This window comes from Sugiyamaella lignohabitans, chromosome D, assembly GCF_001640025.1.
Source record: "Sugiyamaella lignohabitans strain CBS 10342 chromosome D, complete sequence".
NCBI lineage: Eukaryota > Fungi > Ascomycota > Dipodascomycetes > Dipodascales > Trichomonascaceae > Sugiyamaella > Sugiyamaella lignohabitans.
In genome coordinates, this window is record NC_031673.1 from 1,508,124 (window position 1) to 1,529,832 (window position 21,709).

At 49.5% G+C, this 21,709-nt stretch overlaps 4 protein-coding genes across 4 annotated transcripts; 1 reads left to right on the plus strand and 3 right to left on the minus strand.

Annotated features, from left to right (window-relative positions):
• Window positions 1-111: 111 nt before the first annotated feature.
• Window positions 112-1,881, minus strand: HSF1 (stress-responsive transcription factor HSF1; the record flags this gene model as incomplete). The annotated part of the gene is made up of 1 exon (XM_018882218.1): window positions 112-1,881. The coding sequence occupies one exon, from the start codon at window positions 1,879-1,881 to the stop codon at window positions 112-114; it is 1,770 nt and encodes a 589-aa protein (XP_018736618.1).
• A 7,870-nt stretch (window positions 1,882-9,751) lies between these two features.
• On the minus strand, window positions 9,752-10,880 carry PRE6 (proteasome core particle subunit alpha 4; the record flags this gene model as incomplete). Its single annotated transcript, XM_018882221.1, has 2 exons — window positions 9,752-10,499; window positions 10,846-10,880. The coding sequence occupies 2 exons, from the start codon at window positions 10,878-10,880 to the stop codon at window positions 9,752-9,754; spliced, it is 783 nt and encodes a 260-aa protein (XP_018736619.1).
• A 2,152-nt stretch (window positions 10,881-13,032) lies between these two features.
• On the plus strand, window positions 13,033-15,459 carry TAF5 (Taf5p; the record flags this gene model as incomplete). Its single annotated transcript, XM_018882222.1, has 1 exon — window positions 13,033-15,459. The coding sequence occupies one exon, from the start codon at window positions 13,033-13,035 to the stop codon at window positions 15,457-15,459; it is 2,427 nt and encodes an 808-aa protein (XP_018736620.1).
• Window positions 15,460-19,193: 3,734 nt separating this feature from the next.
• Window positions 19,194-19,847, minus strand: CTR3 (Ctr3p; the record flags this gene model as incomplete). The annotated part of the gene is made up of 1 exon (XM_018882223.1): window positions 19,194-19,847. One exon carries the CDS (start codon window positions 19,845-19,847, stop codon window positions 19,194-19,196), a length of 654 nt encoding a protein of 217 aa, XP_018736621.1.
• Between the last annotated feature and the right edge of the window lie 1,862 nt (window positions 19,848-21,709).

The following is a 21,709-nucleotide window of genomic DNA, read 5'->3' on the forward strand; positions in this document are numbered from 1 at the left end:
GAGCCCCAGCCGCCGGAGGCAGGTGGTGTGGTGGTCGACGGGGGTGGTCTATTCATAACTAAGTCATTAACAGGGTAGCAATAGATAATAAAATAATAATAAAATAAGAGATTAGGAGACGGACTTGCCGCTGACCTTGCGGCGCTTTTTGGAGGGGCCGTTGGGGGGAGCGGGGCTCGGGGCCACGTCGAATGGGATGGGTGAACCGATGTGGAAGTCGCCGTCGACGGGGTTGGTCATGTCGAAATTGGGGGTGCCCGAGGCATCGACGAGAAATTCGTCGAAGTTGGGGTCCAGACCCGGGGTTGTCTGGTCAGCGAACTTGTCGGTGACAGGAGCGAGGTCTTCGGGCGTCAGACTCTCCTCTTTGACGTAGTTGGGATTGATCCGGTGGAGTAACTCTTGCAGGTTTTGAATGGAGTCGCCTTGAGACTCGATGTGACGGGCTATCTCTTCAATGTCGCGAGTTGATTTGATCAGTTGGTCGTCCGAGAGAGCAGGTTCAGGTGCAAATGCACTGGCATGAGCGGCATTCGCATCGTCGTCGTCCAAACTGACAATGTTGGCATTCAGACTGTTAGGATCATTGTACATGGTAAGCTCGGGAAACACTGGACGTGGTGGTGGAGGTGGTAGTGGTGCTTGGAAAACCCCGGGTGTTTGGGTATTGGATGATGATGTGATGTTGCTGGGGTTGTTACCAGTGGTACCAAGTGTAGATGGTGGTAACGCTGGGTTTGTTCCAGTGAGAAGGTTGTCATACGGTGTCAGTGCTAGGCTGTTAGGGTCTAATGGTGCAAGATTGCTTGTGGTGTTGGGTGTAGAAGTGGCAGCTGTATGTGATTGTGGTGTAGGAACTTGACTTCCAGAATTGGTGTTATTATTGTTGCTGTTGTTATTATTACCAGCAACACTGTCAGGAGACCCGATAATTTCAGTAATAGGATCAGCCGAATTAGAACTGATGGACATGAGTCTGTCGTGGGATAATACTGAGCCAGGAGTGTCGGAAGTTTTAGCACCGGACCCAGCGGACGAAGCATCGATTTCGGTGATAGGTTCAATTGATGACGACAGGTTCATACCTCCAGATGGCATCAGCAGTCTTTGACCTTGTTTAATAGGACTCATGATATCAGCCAGTAATTTTCCCTGATTACCGTAGATGGACGCTAGAAACCGCAGAATCCGGTCTAAAGTCTCGGCGTGTTTCTTGTGTCGTTCTTGGTTCTGATAGTTTTCAGTCCATAGCAGTTCATTGTCTTTACGAATACGGTACAAATCCTGGCTGATGGATACCTGGTTCTCTTTGATGACATTCAACTCTTCGAAAATGCGGTTTAGATCCACTTCTTCTTCATCGTCACTTCCCTTGGATCCTCTATTACGGACAATATTATCAAGAAGATCTTCTCGGTCACGAATGAAATTGGGCGATTGGAACTGCCACTTTTCTTCGTTGGTTTGCATGGCTCCTGACGTAACGTCTTGCACTTTGTGCCATCCGTACATGTTTAATTGTCGCACAAATGACGAGAAATTAGAGTGTTTAAAGTATTTGGGCAAAACCGTCTTTTCAAACAGTTCACGACCTACTACTTGGAAACTCTTTCCATCAGGCATCCAATGAATATACTCCGAGTTGCCCTCATCGTTGACCATACTCCATAGCTTTGCTACAAACGGTCTTGTTTTGGGCTGTCCATTATTTGACCGTTTGGATTTCGCTGGTCCATTAGTGATTCTCTTTGACAGCGGTGCTACTGGTGCACTAACTGGAATACTATTATCTTTAAGAGAACGGCCAATAGCGGCTGGTGTGGTATCAGTGCCAACTTTACCACCGGTGGATGAAGCAACGGCACTTTTAGGAACAGCCATGGTATTAATCTGGTTTAACAAACTTTTAGAAAGAGCAGTTTTGCTGAGAGGAGCCAGAGAAGAGTTGTGAGACTGCTGTTGCTGCTGTTGTTGGTCCTGAAGACTGGCAGCGTTGTTTAGCAGTAACGAGCTGGGAGAAACTAGTTTGCTCCTGTTATACGGAGCCAAATCAAAAGACGAAGGAAGAGGTAGCGGTAGATTGGAATTAGATAGTTTGGATGCAAGTTCAGGGGCACTGGAAGCCAGCTGCTTGACAAGCTGCTGGAGAATGTTTGAAGTATCCACTTTTTCGAATCCTCACCAGCTAATGGTGGATGTTTTTGAATTCAGGTAGCTGCTGTGGATACAGTAAATTGCAAACCAGAGACGTAACTGGATTATTGACTTGCAAACCAGAGACTTAGCTGTATGGATGACTTAAAAACTAGAGACTTAGCTGTATAAAAGACTGCAGACCACAAAGACTCAGCTATATTGTTGACTGCGAGAAATACAACTCTGATTTCAACAAACTCAACAAACTGGGGGAATAAACACCACAGACCAGATGAAACAATAAAAGACAGATGAAGCAGCTGTCAATAAATAGAATGCTCGGCAGATACTGCACAATATCAACACAAAGAAAAAAACTGACAGCAGACTAATAAACTATTGACGATTTCTGATACAGATACTTCTGCTTACAACTCGGAAGGTCGGGATGGAAGCGAACCAGAAAACCTGTCCTGATACAAAAAATCAAATACGAGCTTGTCTCCACAAACCAAACAGTAACGATATTCAACAACAGTTGAAACCACAAATGCCCTGGTTCAATAAACCAAGTTGGGCAACAGACGTCGATTAAGCAGCTCGACTGTCAGGTACAAAGTAGGTAAGGGTACTACTTTATAGCTAGCGAGAGTGTCGAAGCAAACAAGCCCTAAAAACGAAATCCCACTGATAAGCTCGAGTGAACAGAAAGCAGCCCGGTTTTAGTAATTTCTTAGTCAAAACCGTCAGAACCCTTGTATGTTTCTGATCAACTTTTTTTAAACTTTGGCAGGTCAAGCGATTGTTTTTTGTTGTTGATATATCACTGTGGCAATCGTACCTGAATAGCCGCAAATATTTTTGCACGAGCCCTGTCTCACCAGTGCAGTAGGGAGTTTTTTTTTTTCAAGATCCTCCTACAGCTGCTGTTGCTGCTGCTGCTGCTTCTGCTGGTGATTATAAACCCTTGAACACTCGACTCACCAGTCAGGCCGATTTATCTCTCTTAATAAACGTTTTTTTTCCAACCGCAAAAAATTTACGTTGGAACAGTCGTAAAGTCAAAATCAAATCTCAAACAATCAGATCTCGGTTCCGGTATCAAAAACATCAACCACCCACGGAGATTCCACTCCCCTGCTATCACGCAAAAACCCTGTGCGGCGCCACCGATCTGTACATACCTCTCCTGTTACCCGGCTGTTCATGGAGGAGGGGGTCTGCCTCCGGCGGCTGGGGCTCCGCCCCAGACCCTGGCTGCTCCTCTCGCTTCGCTCGAGTCGGGCGTGGGGCCTGTCCAGATACGTTTTTTGTGACCGTGGGACCCCACGCCCGACTCGAGCGAAGCGAGAGGAGCAGCCAGGGTCTGGGGCGGAGCCCCAGCCGCCGGAGGCAGCCGCGCCAGGGTAACCCACCCCGCGAGCGATGACGACTCTGCATGCACGAGTATAAAAGTGAAAAATTTTGTTCTTTTTGATCTGGTCTTTTACAGTTTGTTAGTAGAAACATCAACAACACAGATAAATAAGAAAAAAAATGGCTAAAACGTAAGCTGATACCCTCGGCACCGAGAGTGTGTGCCTGAAGAAGCCATGTGGCGATATCCATTCTGTCTGTCAGGGATTCGCAGTTGATACCCAGATTCTGTATATATTCACTTCGCTGATAATTTTTTTTTCAGTCGCTGGCGAATATCAAAAACCCAGCCCTTTCTTCTCGTTTCGAGAGTCTTGAGATTAAAGACGCACGTCTTTTTTCTTTAAAATCATAAACGCATTTGTCGTAGCAGACCACCTGGGATGGGTCCGTATGGTGACCCGTCTGACGTGTGATGTGACTATACAACTGACTATACAACATCTGGTGTATGGTATTTGTATATCTTGCCAGTATGTTTGTGTGGAAAGTGACGAGAGTGCTGCAATACCTGTACTACTACTATTATTTTGTAGTGGGGTTGGATTGCTGCTCTGGTTTTCACATGACACCCACAGAGAAGTGGAAACACTTTTTTGCCAGTGAAACGTGTCGCTACAATGCTCTTATCTCTTACATCTTGTAAGGTGTTGTTCTCAAGGTCTGACAGGACTTTTTGAATCAAAATCATCAAGGGATCCATTTTGAAGGATCTGGTAACAGTCTGTCTTTGTACAGAGAGGTGGCCTGAGGACTTGCTAGACTCAGTGCCTGTGTATTAAGCATTAAACCAGCTGTGTGCTTTGCTTGATGGGTCTACATTTGAAATTTGTTTTTGGGTCTGGTAACCGGTAACCAGTCTCAGAAACTTACTTCAACTAGAGATCCACTTGTGTCAGCTTGTTTGTTTGAATGAAGTTGGCAACTCTGTTTTTTTACTTTTGGTCTGTGATCAAGAGCGAGTAACAGTGGGGTCAACTGAAAATCACAGCAAGCGGCACAGAAATTGGTTTAGTGGTTGATACACAGAAACTGTCTGGTAACCTCTTTGTCTTGTCCTCATACTAATCATAAAACAGTACCACTCCCAGTCACGAACAAGTCTTCGTTCCCGAGTCATTGCTCAAGAAGCGTGCCACTCAAGAGGCTGCTGCCAAGGATAAGGCTGCTGCTCAAGCTCAACACAAGAAGGTATGTTTTCATAATTTTGATTTCAGTAGACAGACTGTCTAGTTTTCTAGGTTGCACACTCCATTTCCATTCGTTTCATGTTCATATTTGGTGATGATAACCCCATTCTATCGACTAGCTACGGCTGTGCTGTCGTCAGTTAACCATCTTTCGGGACTGATATAAATACAACCGAGACGACTTTGTGCTTTGGAGGTGTGCAATCTAAAGATTTATATCTTAGAGTAAATTTGTACTAACGAGTATAGGAGAGACGTGAAGCCCGCAAGGTTATTTTCGAGAGAAACCAGAAGTACCACAGTGAATACACTGCTGCTGCTCGTGCTATTATTGACGAGAAGCGCCAAGCCAAGGCCACTGGCTCGATCTACGTTCCAGCTGAGCCCAAGCTTGTATTTGTTGTTCGTATCAAGGGTATCAACAAGATTGCTCCTAAGCCCCGTAAGGTTTTGCAACTTTTGAGACTTCATCAGATCAACAATGGTGTTTTCGTGAGACTTACCAAAGCCACTGCCGAGCTTCTGCGTATTGCCGAGCCATATATTGCCTACGGATACCCCAGTGAGTCGACGGTGCGCAAGCTCATTTACAAGCGTGGTTACGGCAAGGTCAACAAGCAAAGAATCGCACTTTCCGACAACTCGATCATCGAGCAGTCGCTCTCTTCTTACGGAATCGTCTCTATTGAAGACCTTGTCCACGAAATCTACACCGTCGGCCCTCACTTCAAGCAAGTGTCGAACTTCCTGTGGCCTTTCAAGCTGTCGAACCCCTCCGGCGGCTGGGGAGTCCGCCGCAAGTTCAAGCACTTCATTGAAGGCGGTGCTGTCGGCAACAGAGAAGACTTCATCAACCAGCTCGTGGCCAAAATGAACTAAACGTACTCTATATTTAATACCGAGATCCTATTTAACTGCTTCTAGTTCTGGGGGGTGTATGCCTCCGGCGGCTGGGGCTCCGCCCCAGACCCTGGTTGCTCCTCTAGCTTCGCTCGAGTCGGGCGTCGGGAGGGGGGCACTTCGGGGGAAACTACGATCTGGAGACTCCCCACGCTCGACTCGAGCGAAGCGAGAGGAGCAACCAGGGTCTGGGGCGGAGCCCCAGCCGCCGGAGGCACACCCCCATCCGCATGTAAAACAAGTAATAATTGAAAAATTAGTTGATGATGACCGGTTCAGTGGGCCTGAGTTCCGGGGTGGGCAGGCCGCTGGTGCTAGTGCTGGCGGGGAGAGACGCTGTTGGTTTGTTAGAGGATTCGTGGAAGTTGGCGACCTCGTTTTGCAGTTTGAGGAGCTCTTTCTGGAACCGTTTGCCGAAGATGTCGATGTAGTAGGTGGCTCCGTTGTACGAGGCAGTCAGGAAAATGACTGTTAGGAACATGGCTGATAGAGGCTCGCTGGCGTACCAGATGGGACACAGTAGCATCGTCGACAGCTGGTATCCGAACTGGATGACCGTGAATGCTACAATGGGGAAATGGCCAGGTAGTCCATTGACAAACTTCCCGAGCCGCGTTTTGGAGTACGATTTACGAAGAAACTCGAAACTCGTCACTCGTCCGGCTTTAATCTTCTCGGACCGACGAACGGTGATAAAGTAATGATACAAAATCTGCCACACGAAATAAGCCGTTGACGTCCATGTCAGGCCCTGTACAAACTCCCATTTCAACAGTTTAACCGCTCCTGGGAACCTGGTGGCTTTGTATTCGTAGTCCAGTCGATGGTTTATCGTATGGAAAACCACGGGTGGAAGAACATGGATAAACGTACTGGTGGTCTTCTCCAGAGAATGTAATACCAGTGAGTTGCGCCAGGTGATGACTGCAAACGATAGTGTACCAAACGACAGCGAGAAACAGCAGATAAACAGTCTCTCCGAATATGGGAACAGCCAAATAAATAAAATAGTCAGGAAGTTGGCGAAATAGCACAGATCCGCCAGATAGTACTGGTACTCTTTCTTCCTGAACGAGTAGATTCGAATAGGCCACAGGAAACACAGTTCTAAACTGTATACACTGTGGAACCATTCGGGATGGCTGCCCATGATATAACCCAAGAAAAAGATGTTGAGCAGACCCAGTGAGAACGTCAGTTTCTCAGTGGCTGTGACAAACGTCTCGTTATTAAACTTGGTCTCTAGTTTGCCAACCTGTTTCAGGACCTGGGACTTCAGTTTATCAATATCGCCTTCCCTGCCACGAATCACTCGTGATCGCTGTCTTAGCGCCATATCTTTAAACTCTTCGCCCTTCTTGCGCATTTTGTTGTTGATTTTCTTGGTGAAATTAGCCGCCACCGAATACGAATCCAGCAGATCCAGCACCGAAATCTTATCTGGATCCCCATCCAGCGACGCGAGCGACTCCACCGACGTCACATATTTCATCTCCGGCGAGCTCGTGTTCGAGCCGGCACTATTCGTCGACATACGTCGTTCTACACGGGTTAGTTTCTCTGTTGGGTCTGCCTCCGGCGGCTGGGGCTCCGCCCCAGACCCTGGTAGCTCCTCTCGCTACGCTCGAGTCGGGCGTGGGGGTGTCGTAGTAGTGAGGTATCCTGGAAATGGGTTCGTAGTGTGGTTCAGGGAGAGTGGAGAATTCAAACCAGTAGGTCAAAGCCTGTGAAAGTTCAATCAGATGCTCATTCTGATGTCACAATAACCACATGTTCATGAATCAGATCGCACCATAACTAAATGATCTTGATGAATCAGATATCACTGTAACCAGCTGATACTCATGAAATATGTGCCCCTGTAACATAGCACTTCCATGAATCAGACTCAAAGTTGCCATCCACGATCTCAGGTTACTGTGGCCAAAAGACCATTGTTTTCATCAATCAGCTGTCACTGTAAACATAGCACTCCGTCAATCAGATATCACCATAACTAGATGATCTTGATGGATAAGATGTAGTAACCAAGTCATTTTCATGAATCAGGTTGCACTGTGAGTATAGCACTCTCATCAATCTATAACTTCACAACTACCACATGGCATGTTGAAGACTCAGACGTCACTGTATCAGATGTCACTGTAACTAAATGACTCGGAACCAGCTCTCTCAGTAACTAGAAGATTTTCATGAATCACATACCACTGCTACAAGATGATTGTCATGAGTCAGATGTCACAATAAACATGACATTCTCGTCAATCGGACGTCACAGCTACCAGAGTTGTTCATGAATCAAATGTCACACCTGCTAGAGCATGTTCACGAATCAGATATATCACATTAACCAGATGGTTCTCATGAATCACATGTCACAGCTACCAGGGCATTGTCATGAGTCAGATGTCACTGTAGAAAAATTACCATGAATCAGATGTCACAGTAACTGAAATATTTCATCAATCAGATCTTAATGTTACCAGATACGATTTTCACGAATCAGATGTCATAGTAACTGAAATATTCCGTCAATCAGATATCACAGTAACCAGAAAGCTTTGCCGGATCACATCCTGTGAGTTTTTATAACGAGCGTCCTTCTCAGCTACAGCATCCGAAAGACTGGACACACCAAACTCTAAAATCCACACCCCCTGTTGATCTGCTTCCTCCCAAACTCCCCTGAAGCCCCCATCCCCCTCGCTACCCACACGCCCGACTCGAGCGAAGCGAGAGGAGCAACCAGGGTCTGGGGCGGAGCCCCAGCCGCCGGAGGCAACGCCGTGAAAACACTTACGTAAATTTCCCACGCCAATGATGTCGTTGTCACTGGCAGGTTTGGTCATGAGGTTGCTCCTACTAGGAGACGAGGGCACCTCGAAAGACAGTCCGCGATCTTCTGACATGGTTTATAAGATCACGGTTGGTCGCGTCGTTCCTAGTTAGACTTCTGTTTTGTGTATCTCTAAGACCAAGTTCTGTCTGTATATTATTAGGTCTGACACGGGTTATTATGTTTGTTGTGAATGGATGCTTTGCTGTTACTCCGCAAAAGGTCAGGAAAGTCCAGTTAGGTCTCTAAAGTAGCCCCGATCTCTCTATAACTTGTGGTCAGAGGCACGAACGTCTGGAACCAACTGGCGAGTCGGAAAAGTGTTTTCAGTGATGTTTAGGTCTGCCCTAAAAACTGCCTGATCTGACGGTCCTAGCAGTCCTCTCTTCATGCACATCCACCCTGTGAAATCCATTTATTTCTTTCACATGCACCTCTCATTAAACTCTTCACGTGCATGCTTTCTGCTCATCACACTGGGGGACATGGCGCGGCGCTATTTCCCCTGAATATACCGCAAGAACACGCGGGGACGGGGGTCGGCCTCCGGCGGCTGGGGCTCCGCCCCAGACCCTGGTTGCTCGTCTCGCTGCGCTCGACTCGGGCGTGGGGGTGGGGGTACTCGGGTTTTTGGACGGGAAAGAGGGCGGAGGGGAGTTATTGGGGGGTTTTTGTCGGGGATGGTGGTATGCAGGGACCAGGGGCGGGTATGAGCCAGTGAAATTTTTTCAGAGTCGATTCCGTTGGGTTATTCCAAAGTGTGCGGACGGTCTGAAATGGCAGAGGATATGGTGATTCAGGGCCTCATCAAAAGAATACAGGAATTTTCTGATAAAAAAAAACGATTGAAATGAGACGAAGCTCAGGGTCCAGTCTGTCACTGGGTGAGTGGTTGTAATTGGCTAAAAAAGTTGAGAATTCCGACCTGGTTGACCAGTAAATCACTCTACCACTCCACCGGCTTATGTGAAGATACTGGGAGTATGAAACACTTGAATTTTTGGATTTGAATCAAGTATTCGTTACACTGTCCTCTGCAGATTTTACAGCACAAGAGTCAGTCTCATTCTGGAGAACAGAAACCCCCTGTACCGACCCCACTCCCTCAAAACCTCATTCACAACCCTCCAATCTCCTCTCATCTCCCCCAGTAGCAAAACCAGGGACCCCACGCCCGAGTCGAGCGCAGCGAGACGAGCAACCAGGGTCTGGGGCGGAGCCCCAGCCGCCGGAGGCACACCCCCCAACGAGAATTTAAAAAGCATGTATTAATCTAGGCTTGCTGCTGGTCCGAAGAACGAGGCTTCTTTTTAGCGGCCTCAGCGGCCTTTTCGGCCTCGATGTCGGCCACGTATGTAGCGAGGGTCTCTGAATCGAGCAGCTCGAGTTCCGAGCCGGGCGACATGATGGCGATTTCGATGTTACGGGCTCCGGTTTGAACTACTTCTAGTAAACTTTTAATCACAAGCTTAACTGAAGCTTCTCTATCCATGTCTTCTTCATACGATTTCTCCAGCAGGTCACGAACGGTTTTCGAGCTGCGGCCAATAGCATTGGCTTTCCAGGCCGAATAGATTCCTGATGGCTCGGTTTGGTAAAGTTTAGGAACCTTGTCATTAGGATCAAATCCAATCACCAGAGTCGAAACACCAAACGGTCTGACACCTCCGCTCTGAGTATACCGTTGCTGCACTCCGGCAATGTATTTGGTGATATACTCCACACTGGCCGGGTCCTCTAAAGTGAGTTTATGCGATTGGGCCTCGACACGCGCCTTATCAATCAGCACTCGGGCATCGGCATTCAACCCGGCAAACGCCAGAGTCAGATGCTTATCAATCTTACAAATCTTGGACGGGGTAGTCCGAGTATCCTGTAACTTCAAAGCACTGCGCTTCTCACATCCCAAAACAACCACGTCTCGGCCCTTGACACCCACGGCACAGGTTCCTCGTTTCACGGCCTCAAGGGCGTACTCTACTTCTATTGACGGGTTAGCATTTACGGGTGGGGGGTGCTGCCTCCGGCGGCTGGGGCTCCGCCCCAGACCCTGGTTGCTCCTCTCGCTTCGCTCGAGTCGGGTGTCGGGGGTCCAGATCGCGGGGGTCGAATGCCACTGCTGGAAGTAAATCAAACAGTCAGATCAAAGACCAGAACCCCTTGGCACCCACGAGCCCTCCGCGAAGCGGAGCAACGGGGTCTGGGGCGCAGCCCCAGCCGCCGGAGGCAATTCAGGCACCGATTGTGTGTGCCACTTACGAAAAACGTGTCCGTCTGGACTGGAAAAGAGGTTAGTTACGGTTTGGAAACGAGACTGGGCCCGGCAACGGAGGGTCAGTGGCGGGGCCCGAGGGGGGCAAAACTTACCTGAAAACTGATAAAGCTCGGTCGTATCCGCTCATTGCGAGTTATTTGTGAATCTGGTGGCCCAATTGGATCGTTGGATCTCTGCTAGAGGTCGGTGTGAATACGTTTGTGCAAATTGGTCGTTGCCTGATGTCAGCAACCGTGCAAAGTGTTTCTGGTGGTTGGCGATGATGTTACTGTACTTCGTCCATCTCACTTCAAGAAGCGGCTGACTGCATCACCGCCTCACCCTGTGCGGCTGGGTAGGGGTATGCCTCCGGCGGCTGGGGCTCCGCCCCAGACCCTGGTTGCTCCTCTCGCTACGCTCGAGTCGTCTCTCCGACGTTCCTGGCAAACTCCTGCGAAAGCAGGAGCTACGGAGTCTGGGACAGAGCCCAGTGGCCGGAGGCACCCGTAGTGGACCCCGCTCACGCACAGTAAATAGTGATATCGCTGTAACGGGGTCGCTTGCCATGGGCTGTTCTCCTGGTCTCCATTTTCACCTAAATTTCAAGTAGGCGCTTTGAAAGTGAGTCTAATGTGTTTATAACGGCGAGTTGTCTATGGAGCGGCGTTCATTTTTCGATGAAAGCCCCGCTCAGCCATTTACAACTCCAACTGTTTAATATCACGTGATACCATTGATATGGAGGTTAAATGTTCAGAAAATGCCACAAAACTCAATTAAACCATCTGTTAACAAACGAGAATGGTCGAGGGTTAGATCAGAAATAATGTCCGGGAATCTGGAGTAACGAGGGTGCTCAGGGGGCCAGGGACTCTTGTTCTGGGGCTCTGCCTCCGGCGGCTGGGGCTCCGCCCCAGACCCTGGTTGCTCCTGCTTCGCAGGAGTTGGATGGGACCGTAGACAAAACGACTCGAGCGGAGCGAGAGGAGCAGCGGGGTCTGGGGCGGAGCAGCGGGGTCTGGGGCGGAGCAGCGGGGTCTGGGGCGGAGCCCCAGCCGCCGGAGGCAGCGTCCCGGCCCCGGAAGGTGGGGGATACTGGTTGAATTGATCAGACAGCTGGAAACTGAGTTTCTAACTAGAAAAATTCGCTGGGTAAATTGGCTGGGAGCGAGAGGGTCGAAACGAGATATTTCAGGGGGTGGGATCGGCGGTGCATGTATTTTTTCAGCCTCGCATGTTGAAATATTTCAGGGACCACAGCGGTTCGTGCAGGGGTTGGACTGACACATTCGCTCGGAGAGAGGATGACATCGCACGAACGTGGGTAGAGTGGTTGTTAGCGGGCTTGCGGTTCTGTTTTAATTATTAAATCAACCGCTTTTTTGCTTCTCTAAGATTTAAACAGGGTTTTTCCACTCACAATCACACACTACAGACCGGTTTAAACGGTGAAATACCGGCATTAAAACCCCCCGAAGCCTCGTTTCTGGTCACTTTTTGAGCACGAATCATGGCCAAAGCACCCAAAACTGGATCGGCCAGCTCTGTTCCGCACCGCGACCAGTACTCGCGCATCTGGTTCCTGTTCCAGGCGTCGTCCGCGCTCACGGCCACCGACCGGTCCACAGGCCCAATTGCCCGAGCATACGCCCAAACACTGAAAACCGTGGCTCAAAAGAACGTCCTACGACTGTCGCCACACCTCAAACGGCAGATTTGCAAGTCGTGCTCCCAGCTGCTCATCCCGGGCCTCACCTGCTCCGTCCGCCTCTACAACCCGTCCAAAACAAAATCACCCACCAACGACCGGCTCCACATCACCTGCCTTTGCGGTACCACCAAACGCTTCCCTGTCGGCCAAAACCCCGATTACGTCCTCTGGACAGATCAGCCTGAACGCCAATAGCATCCCACTCCTACTTCTTCCCTGCCTGCCTCCGGCGGCTGGGGCTCCGCCCCAGACCCTGGTTGCTCCTGCTTCGCAGGAGACGGCCGCTGACCCCCTAACAACGACTCGAGCGCAGCGAGAGGAGCAACCAGGGTCTGGGGCGGAGCCCCAGCCGCCGGAGGCAGGGTCCCAACGCAGGGTCCCAAGCCCGGGTAAGGGTGCGGCTGAGTCGTGTCTGAAATATTGGAGATGCGATGTTCGTGAAGTTCATTTTGGAGAGTTAGAGTGAAGTTGAGTGAGAAGCGGGTTTGTTTAGAAGCCTGATTTTTGCGGTTGGTTGATAGATCGCTGTTGTGCGGGAGAAAAGAGTGTTAAGAGTTTTGGCAGCTGAAGATAGTGGAATCGGTCACAGATGGTCCCTCCTCCGGTGACGCCAGGTCAGGGCGGTCCTCAAACGCCGGTGAATAATGTTGGTACGCCTGTAGCAGGCGGTCAGGGTCAGCCTGTGCGGCCTATGGTTAATTCGGCAGGCCAGAATGGAGCAGTGGCTGGCGGAACAGCAGGTGCTGGTGGTGCAGTGAGACCTCCAGGGACTCCTACAGCAGGTCCAGCTGGTGGTGCTGGAGCACCTGGTCAGCCTCCACAACCTGGTCAACCTTTACCATTGGTTGATCTTAATCGAATTGTACTGGAATATCTGAATAAGAAAGGTTATTCACGGACAGAAGCCATGCTTCGAATGGAATCGTCGAGAATTCCCGCTCCTCCTGCTAATAATGTCGGTCCTAATGGCGGTGTAAGGACCGGTCCTATGGGCAGACCAGGCCAACAAACTCCTGATATGGGTGCTGCTGGTGCTGCTGGAACTGGAAAACCTGTCATTGCAGCTCCTTCGGAACCACCAGAGGCATATGTTGCCGCGTATCGAGCGCTTAAGAACTGGACAGATCGGTCGCTCGATTTATACAGACCAGAATTGCGACGCATTTTGTACCCGGTCTTTGTCCACATTTTCCTAGAACTCATTAGTAAAGACCATGGAGCAATTGCTAAGGACTTTTTTGACGAGTATTCACAGGACCAGGCTGTCGTTCATTCACAAGATATTGAAAAACTGTCTGCCATTTCACTACCTTCACATGTTAAAGAGAACGAGCTAGCAAAAGCGTTTCTTGAACAAGAATATAAATTAACAGTATCACGCACGTCGCTTGACTTGCTGCTGTATTTTGTATATGAGATTGAACAATCTGGAGGATCGATTATTATCCGATTGCTTAATCAGTATATGGATATCCAAGTTACAAGTGCTCGACCCAGCATCACTGACACAGAAAGTGTACTAAACCCAGACGAAGGACTTATTGGAATCCATGGAACCGGTCGTGGCACTGGACAAAGTACTTCGGGTGGTGGCAGTGGTGGTTCTGGTGGAGCTGGTGGTGCCGCAGCAGTTGCTGCTCAACAGAGCCAAATCGACTCGTTCAATTCACAACCTCTGAAATTAGGACACTTACCAATGGATGCGGATTTTCAGAAAGATGTGACTACAGCTTTGGAAGAGAAAGATAAACAACTGGCTGCGTCGGGTGACGAAGCTGCTAATGCTGCTGTAGGAACTACGGGATATAAGACTCTGAGTGAAGAGTTTGCAGCACAAATCAAGCAACAAGAATCAGAATCAGGTAAGAACGCACCAACAAGAGAATCGTTGCCATTACCAAAGTATAAATCAGTGGATGTCGAGCTGGAAGTCAAAAAAATCATTGACTCAAGAGCCAAGATCCATCTCGGCACCACTCAGACGCCTCTACCCAGTGTGTGTATGTATACATTCCACAATACACACGACGGACTCAACTGTCTGGACTTTTCCGACGATTCGAGTCTGGTAGCAGGTGGTTTTTCCGACAGTTTTGTAAAAGTATGGTCATTAAAGGGAGACAAGTTATCGAGTGTGGTTAAAGACGATGTTCCTAGTACCAGCAAACGGCTTATTGGCCATTCGGGTCCTGTATTTGGCACCTCGTTCAGTTCGGATAATCGATATTTACTTTCATGTTCGGAAGATAACACTGCCAGACTATGGTCCTTGGATACTTATTCGGCCTTGGTGTCGTATAAAGGACATAACCACCCAGTGTGGGACGTGAAATTCGGGCCATATAACCACTATTTCGCTACTGCGTCGCATGATCATACCGCGAGACTGTGGTCGTGCGACCATATCTACCCACTACGGATCTTCGCTGGTCACTTGAGTGATGTCGATACCGTGAGTTTCCACCCCAATGGTACATATGTGTTTACTGGTTCGAGCGATAAGACCTGTCGCATGTGGGATATTAATAAAGGAAGTGCTGTTCGTGTATTTATCGGCCATACTGGAGCCGTCAACACGACAGCTGTGTCGCCTGATGGTCGATGGCTGGCCACTGCTGGTGAAGACAGTGTTATTAATGTATGGGATATTGGGTCAGGACGACGACTGAAGAGCATGAAAGGACACGGCCGAACGTCAATCTACTCACTGGCGTTTTCCCGCGACGGAGCTGTGCTCGTCAGTGGGGGTGCCGACCACTCGGTGCGAACATGGGATATCCGCAAGGGTACACACGACGGCGGGCCCGAGCCCGAGGTGTTCAAAAACGAATCCAAAACGGCCAACATCCCCGACCCCAGCACCGCCGACCCGGCTTCTGGCGACCGCAAAAAGACCAAAGAAGTGGTCGCCACCTCGGACCATCTCGCGGTCTACCACACTAAACGCACCCCCGTCTATAAAGTGGCCTTCACGCGTCGCAACCTCTGCCTCGCCGGCGGGGCCTTTTCCAACTAAAAATAAACGTGTATTTTTTCTACAACCCACGCTGCCTCCGGCGGCTGGGGCTCCGCCCCAGACCCTGGTTGCTCCTCTCGCTTCGCTCGAGTCGTTTCATCGGGATACCTTTCTTCTTCCCAGCATTGAGCTGGTCTACTCTCGTGTGCTCGTTGAAATATCGAAAGCAAAATTTTTTTATAGCCAAGTAAACAGACTGCAATCTGGTAATTACGCGAGTGATCCTCCAGATCCAACTATTCACAAAATGAACATGCTGTTTCGATTTCTGATATCAAAAAAAAGACAATAGAATAAAATGCCTGGAAACATTATTTAACAACTGGAGAATCAAACCATTACGATAGAAGAGCGTTCAAATGAGATACCTGAAGGGGGTAGTTCGTTTTTCAATTCACCGGTTGATTGAGGCTAGCCATCTCCTAGTCAGAATACATTTGTAGACCAATCTACTATGCTTCCTACTGGAAAGTGGGTAAAGAAGAGAGTACATGGCAGACTATCTCTAGAGTTCGAGGAGAGACAGTAGAGTTGTACACCCCGGAGTCCCCATTTTTGTTGATAATATGATAGTGGGTTTACGAGAAAGACATTAGAATCGAGATAAAGAGAAATTTTGAATGAAGACAGAATTTTCCTGTAAATGATGGGATGTTAAACATGGTTTTATTCTCCTGCGAAGCAGGAGCAACCAGGGTCTGGGGCGGAGCCCCAGCCGCCGGAGGCAGACCCCCGGAGAAGAGGAAGTCTCGGTTGGATCTCCTGCGAAGCAGGAGCAAACCGGGTCTGGGGCGGAGCCCCAGCCGCCGGAGGCAGACCCTCAGAGAAGAAGAAGAAAGAAGAAGATTTATTCATGACAGTTCGTGACGGATGCGTTGCGAGGTGATGACGACGCCCGAGCCGCGGGCGTAGTCGTACCATTTGTGGGCCTCGCGGAGGTCGCGGATGGTGAGGTAGTATTTAATGATGGCGGTGAGGAGGCCTCGTGGCATGGGGATGTGGTTGTTCGATTGTATAGCTCGCACGAGCTCGAGCGGTTTGGCGACGTCAGCACCGAGACCTGGGATGGGTGGGAAACAGTGGAGGTGGGCGAGACGGCCGAGGGTCGAGCAGGACCGGTTTTTGTTGGTGCTGCGGTGGAATGGCAGGCTCGTCACCGCGTCTATGAACATGGCATGTGCTTGGGTGATGGACTGGTGGGTGGGTGTTTGGCAGAGTGAGCTCATGAGCCAGTCGATAATCTTGATTGATGCTTTTTTGGGTGGGATCGAGTTGAGAATCATGGCTCGATAATCGCGATATAAACTAGTGATGGCGTCGTTGCTGTTGGTCTGACTACAGATGGATTTGTATAGAAACGCGAGCGCATATGACTCATCCATGTCGTAGACTGAAGAGTCGACTTTGTCTGGTGATAAAGGGAATTTTAGTGATTTGTCTAGTCGAAAGTCATGGTGGTTGTGAGTCCATGTGTCGATGTATTGTGGAATTCCTAGCTGTTGAACAAGTTGTTCGTTGCGGGGGTATATGACTTTGTAGTATGCTAGTACAGTGTCGGGTCCGTACAGTGTACAGATTAATGATAACAATTCGAGACTGAGCGGTCCACTGAGAAGATGGCCATCTGCAAACAGTTGGTTGAGTACTTCGTAACATTTGTTTTCTTGGCCGTGAAGTCGAAATCCACGGAACAGGATCCTGTACATGTCAGCATCGGGTTTGATCCCCTTTTCGATCATGGTGTCGAAAATCACACACGCAGCGGGCATGCCATCCAACTCAATGGCTCTTATCATTAACAGTCTTAATGCTTCGTCTAGACTTTTCAAATCGTGCGACTCTTTGAGAATAATGTTTTCCAGAAACCACGCTGTTTTATGCGAATCTTTCTGTTTGGATAGCAGTGGTAACAGGTATTTATAGAATTGTCGGTCATATGCTGGTCTTGTCGGTTCTATTGTTGGTTCCTGGGTCATGTCCTGGTTTATATGCTGTTCATTTTGTTCTACTTGTTCTAGTTTTTCTGGAACTTTTTCATTGTTATGTTCTCTGTCCATCTCAACTTCCACTGTATCCTCATGGTATTGCTTGATGATCTCGTCGGTGCTGGAGACAAGCTGTTTACCAAGATCCGAACTGGAATACAGCGATTTTAAAAACGGTTTCATATGCGGATTAAATATGTTTGCCCGTCGGGTCAGCAGTAGTTTATAAAACTCGGAGTAACTGCTCGACGGGATTCTGGACGCCAGATGATGTGCTACTGGCGGCAGTAGAGCTATGTTTATCTCGGGGTTGAGCTCTTCAATCACCGAAAACATTTGTCTCCAGTGCTGGCTGATACCGCTGTCCAGCACATCTTTCGAGTATCTCTGGAGTATCACGTTCAAACCAAAGTTTATTCCGTGTGAATAAACAGTACTCAGACTGTTGTTCGCAGTGATATCAATATCTCCACTCAGCTGACTCTTTTTCTGGTCAGAAGTAGCAGCAACATTCAAAAACCGCTGGCTACTAATATGATGCAAAATATGGTGTGCTACGTGCACTTGTTTATGACGACACAAGACGTCGAGTAATACTGGTGTAATCTCCACCGACAAGGGAGACACTGCGACATGAGCCCAAAACCGGTCAAACTGAACAAGATCAACTTGTCTCAATTCCGACAGCAGCTTTACAAATGCATTTGGCAGTAATCCATAGCTGCTTGGCTTGGCATTACTCCTTATTAAAGTCGGTTGAAGATTGTCCTGTAGTCTCTTATCGATATACTCAAACAGTTTAGTCCAGTAGTGAAGAGCCTCTTCATACTGCTGTTGTCGCAGCCGGGTCAATGCATTTCCCATATGGTTCAAAGCAGTCGACTCATAGCATGCTTCTATCGCCAGAAACGACTTTTCATACAGTTTGTGTACCGACTTCTTGCGAGCTCCTTTATACCACTGCTGCCAGATCTGGTGGCCTTCGCCCTTTGACAGCACACTCTCTCTGTACGGCAGGTTCTGTCTCACGAAACTGCGGCTTCCATTCCTCCTGAACTCTTTAATCCTCTCCATTCGTCCCGAAACCGTATCTCGAGACACCACCGTCTCTGCTGGCTCTGATCTGTCCACAGGACTCAGAACTCCGCGAACCACTGAACTACTTCCCACTGTCCGTTCAGCAGTTTCTAAACTTGGATTCTTATTCAAAAAATGTTCAAACCTGGTGGTCTCTTCGTCGATATCAGACTCGTACGACACAAACTCGTCCAACATTGGCGTTGAAATGCTCTTCACGCCGGACCCTGCCACCTGACCGGGTCCCGACGAAACGGCTCTTGCCCAGATCCCGGCCCCCGGACACTCTCGAGCGACCGGACACCAGACCCGCGACGGCCGCACCGGCAGCCTGGCGCCATTCCTGGACGTACAACTCCACATTTACCGCTGAAACTGGCCCCTGGACATAATCATCCCGCATCACCGCCCTTGCAGCATCTGAAAAATGGTGATCTCGCGATGCGGCTCACCCCCCTCCTGCAGGGTCCAACCCAGGGGGGTGGGCTCTGCCTCCGGCGGCTGGGGCTCCGCCCCAGACCCTGGTTGCTCCTGCTTCGCAGGAGATTCAGCGACTGTGGACGGAACGACTCGAGCGGAGCGAGAGGAGCAACCAGGGTCTGGGGCGGAGCCCCAGCCGCCGGAGGCAGTGTGTGAGAAAAGGACATTAATTAATAGGAATAAATAGGGGTGTCAGCAGCAGGCGATGCTGGTTTCTTGGTGGAGGCCGTCGGTGATGTTGTCGGAGCCGAAGAAGAAGTAGCCTATTAAGGCGCCGATGATGATGCAGAAGATGATGTAGCCGTTGAAGGACATGGCTAGGAGCATGAGAATGTAGCCGGCTCCGACAACGACGGCGTAGAGAATGGACCGGATGGTGTGCTCGACGAGCGTGGGTGAGAAACTCTCGATGGGACCCATACGGGATCCAAAGTGTCGAGTGAGGTTGGTCACATGGAGTCCCAGCTTCTCGTTGAGCGAGACAGTGGTGAAACCTGATGACATCTCAGGATCCTCGTTTTTGGCTTTGTTGGCTTTCCAGTTGCGCACAATCATTCGGTCGTACTCGCGACTCAGACGTCGCACAAACTCCAGAGCAACGACAAATCCAATGACTCCAATACACGAACCAGCAAACATGCTTTTTGAGGTGATGTGCCACGAGCCGGCGATCAGACAGTCGTCTATGACGTTCCAGTTCCAGATCATTTGCATGTTACAGGCGGGCATCGAGCTGCCGCCGTCACCCATCCCGGACATGCCAGCCATTCCAGAAGCAGTAGCTGACGACATGGCCATAGACATGGACATGCTGGCCATGCTGCTAGAGGGAGTTCCCATATTCATTGTGGAGTGAGAGGTGTGTGATGTGTGATAATACTTCTACAGAACCAGACCTGTAGTAAGCAGTGTACCAGTACCTGAATAAGATCTGATGGAAACAGTGACAGTTGTTAGAAGTGGTAGTACCGTAGAAGTACTAGCAGAAACAACAGCAAATAGAAATACCAAGACTGAAAAATACTAGGTAGAACAGTTGAATAGTAGTAGAAGTACTAGGTAGAAACAGCTGAAAGAGCGGTAGAAGCAGCAGCAGAGATAAATATTATGGCTCCGACGCAAGATGCTTTATGCTAAGTGATAGAGCTCAGTAATAACTTCTGTACTGAGTAATAACTGCTAAGTGTTCAGGGACAACTGATAGTAATACAGTTATCTTTTATCTGAGAGTAACCACTTGATCCAATAAAAATGAAATTCTAGTTCTAAAGAGATTCTCAACCAAAGACAGACGCTGTAAGTTATTACCTGACCAGTAGAGATATATATATACAACAGGCGAAATCCAACCTCTCCGTGTCAACTCAACCCACAAAAAAAATGCGAAAGTCTAATAACCAAAACTAATAACCGAGTACGACGACAACGTATTCCTGACAGTCTAATCTAATAATGGGTCGGCAAAGTCCATATAAATAAACAGATGTAATAGATTATCGGATGTTACAGGCATGAGCAGTAATGAGCATATATTAATCAAACAATCGGCTAGTCTTTCTTCAACGGGAATTTTTCACCGCCGATCCGCTAGTGTGCTAATTTGCTCACTATGTAAAGCATGCACCGGCATGAAATGAGCGCTTGATCCGTACATCACTCTTGTCAATCGCCAGTAGCCGCCGCGATCTAGCCGCCGCAATACGTGGATTCGAAACACCCACTGATTCAGAATCATAGCACACCTGCTACCTCCAACAAGGTCGAAATTCGCTCTTTACAGGCCACTGATTCACCTGACTGTGCATTCCTGTGCATCCTAGTCCAAACCAGTTCACGTGAAACATTGACTGACTCAAACAAACCACCACTCACCCTTCCGTGACCTCACTACCTCTCACAGCCCGTCCTACCATCCACCAGCCGCGAGCCCCCTGCCGACCCATGCAAGACCTTGCAGCACGTCAATTTAAGCACTGCATGTCCGTCTCAATTCGGTCTCGGGCCAAAATTAATCTGATCGGCCTGCATATCCAATTTTTCACCCCCTGAAACTGCCATCCTCTCGACACACGCCACACTGGGGTCGACTTCTGACTGGGGTGGGCTGGTGGGGGATGGGGGTCTGCCTCCGGCGGCTGGGGCTCCGCCCCAGACCCTGGTTGCTCCTCTCGCTTTGCTCGAGTCGTTTTTGGGGGTCTACCCAGGAAGAGCTGAAGGAGAGAAAGCAGCAGCGAGCAGTGAGTTAATTTTGACGTAATCGGGTCTTGGGCCGTAAATTGGCGCTTGTCTCAGTCTTGGCTCGCGGGCCGCGACCGCATGTGCGTGTCTGTTTCGAGCTCTCCACTACTCCTGGCTCTTCAAACCCACGGGTGAGGGGGGTGTGCCTCCTGCGGCTGGGGCTCCGCCCCAGACCCTGGTTGCTCCTGCTTCGCAGGAGATGACCGGCAGTCCCCCGAAAAACGACTCGAGCGAAGCGAGAGGAGCAGCCAGGGTCTGGGGCGGAGCCCCAGCCGCCGGAGGCACACCCCCACCCGAGCGGTCGCGGCCCGTGGGCGGCCAGCTTAGGTTCGGGCGGTTTAAAGTTTAGACTTTGGAGTTGGGACTGGGACCACCCGATTTCTCCTGCGAAGCAGGAGCTACGGGGTCTGGGGCAGAGCCCCAGCCGCCGGAGGCATGTCCCCCGACCGCCGATGGCCGTTGCTGGTGGG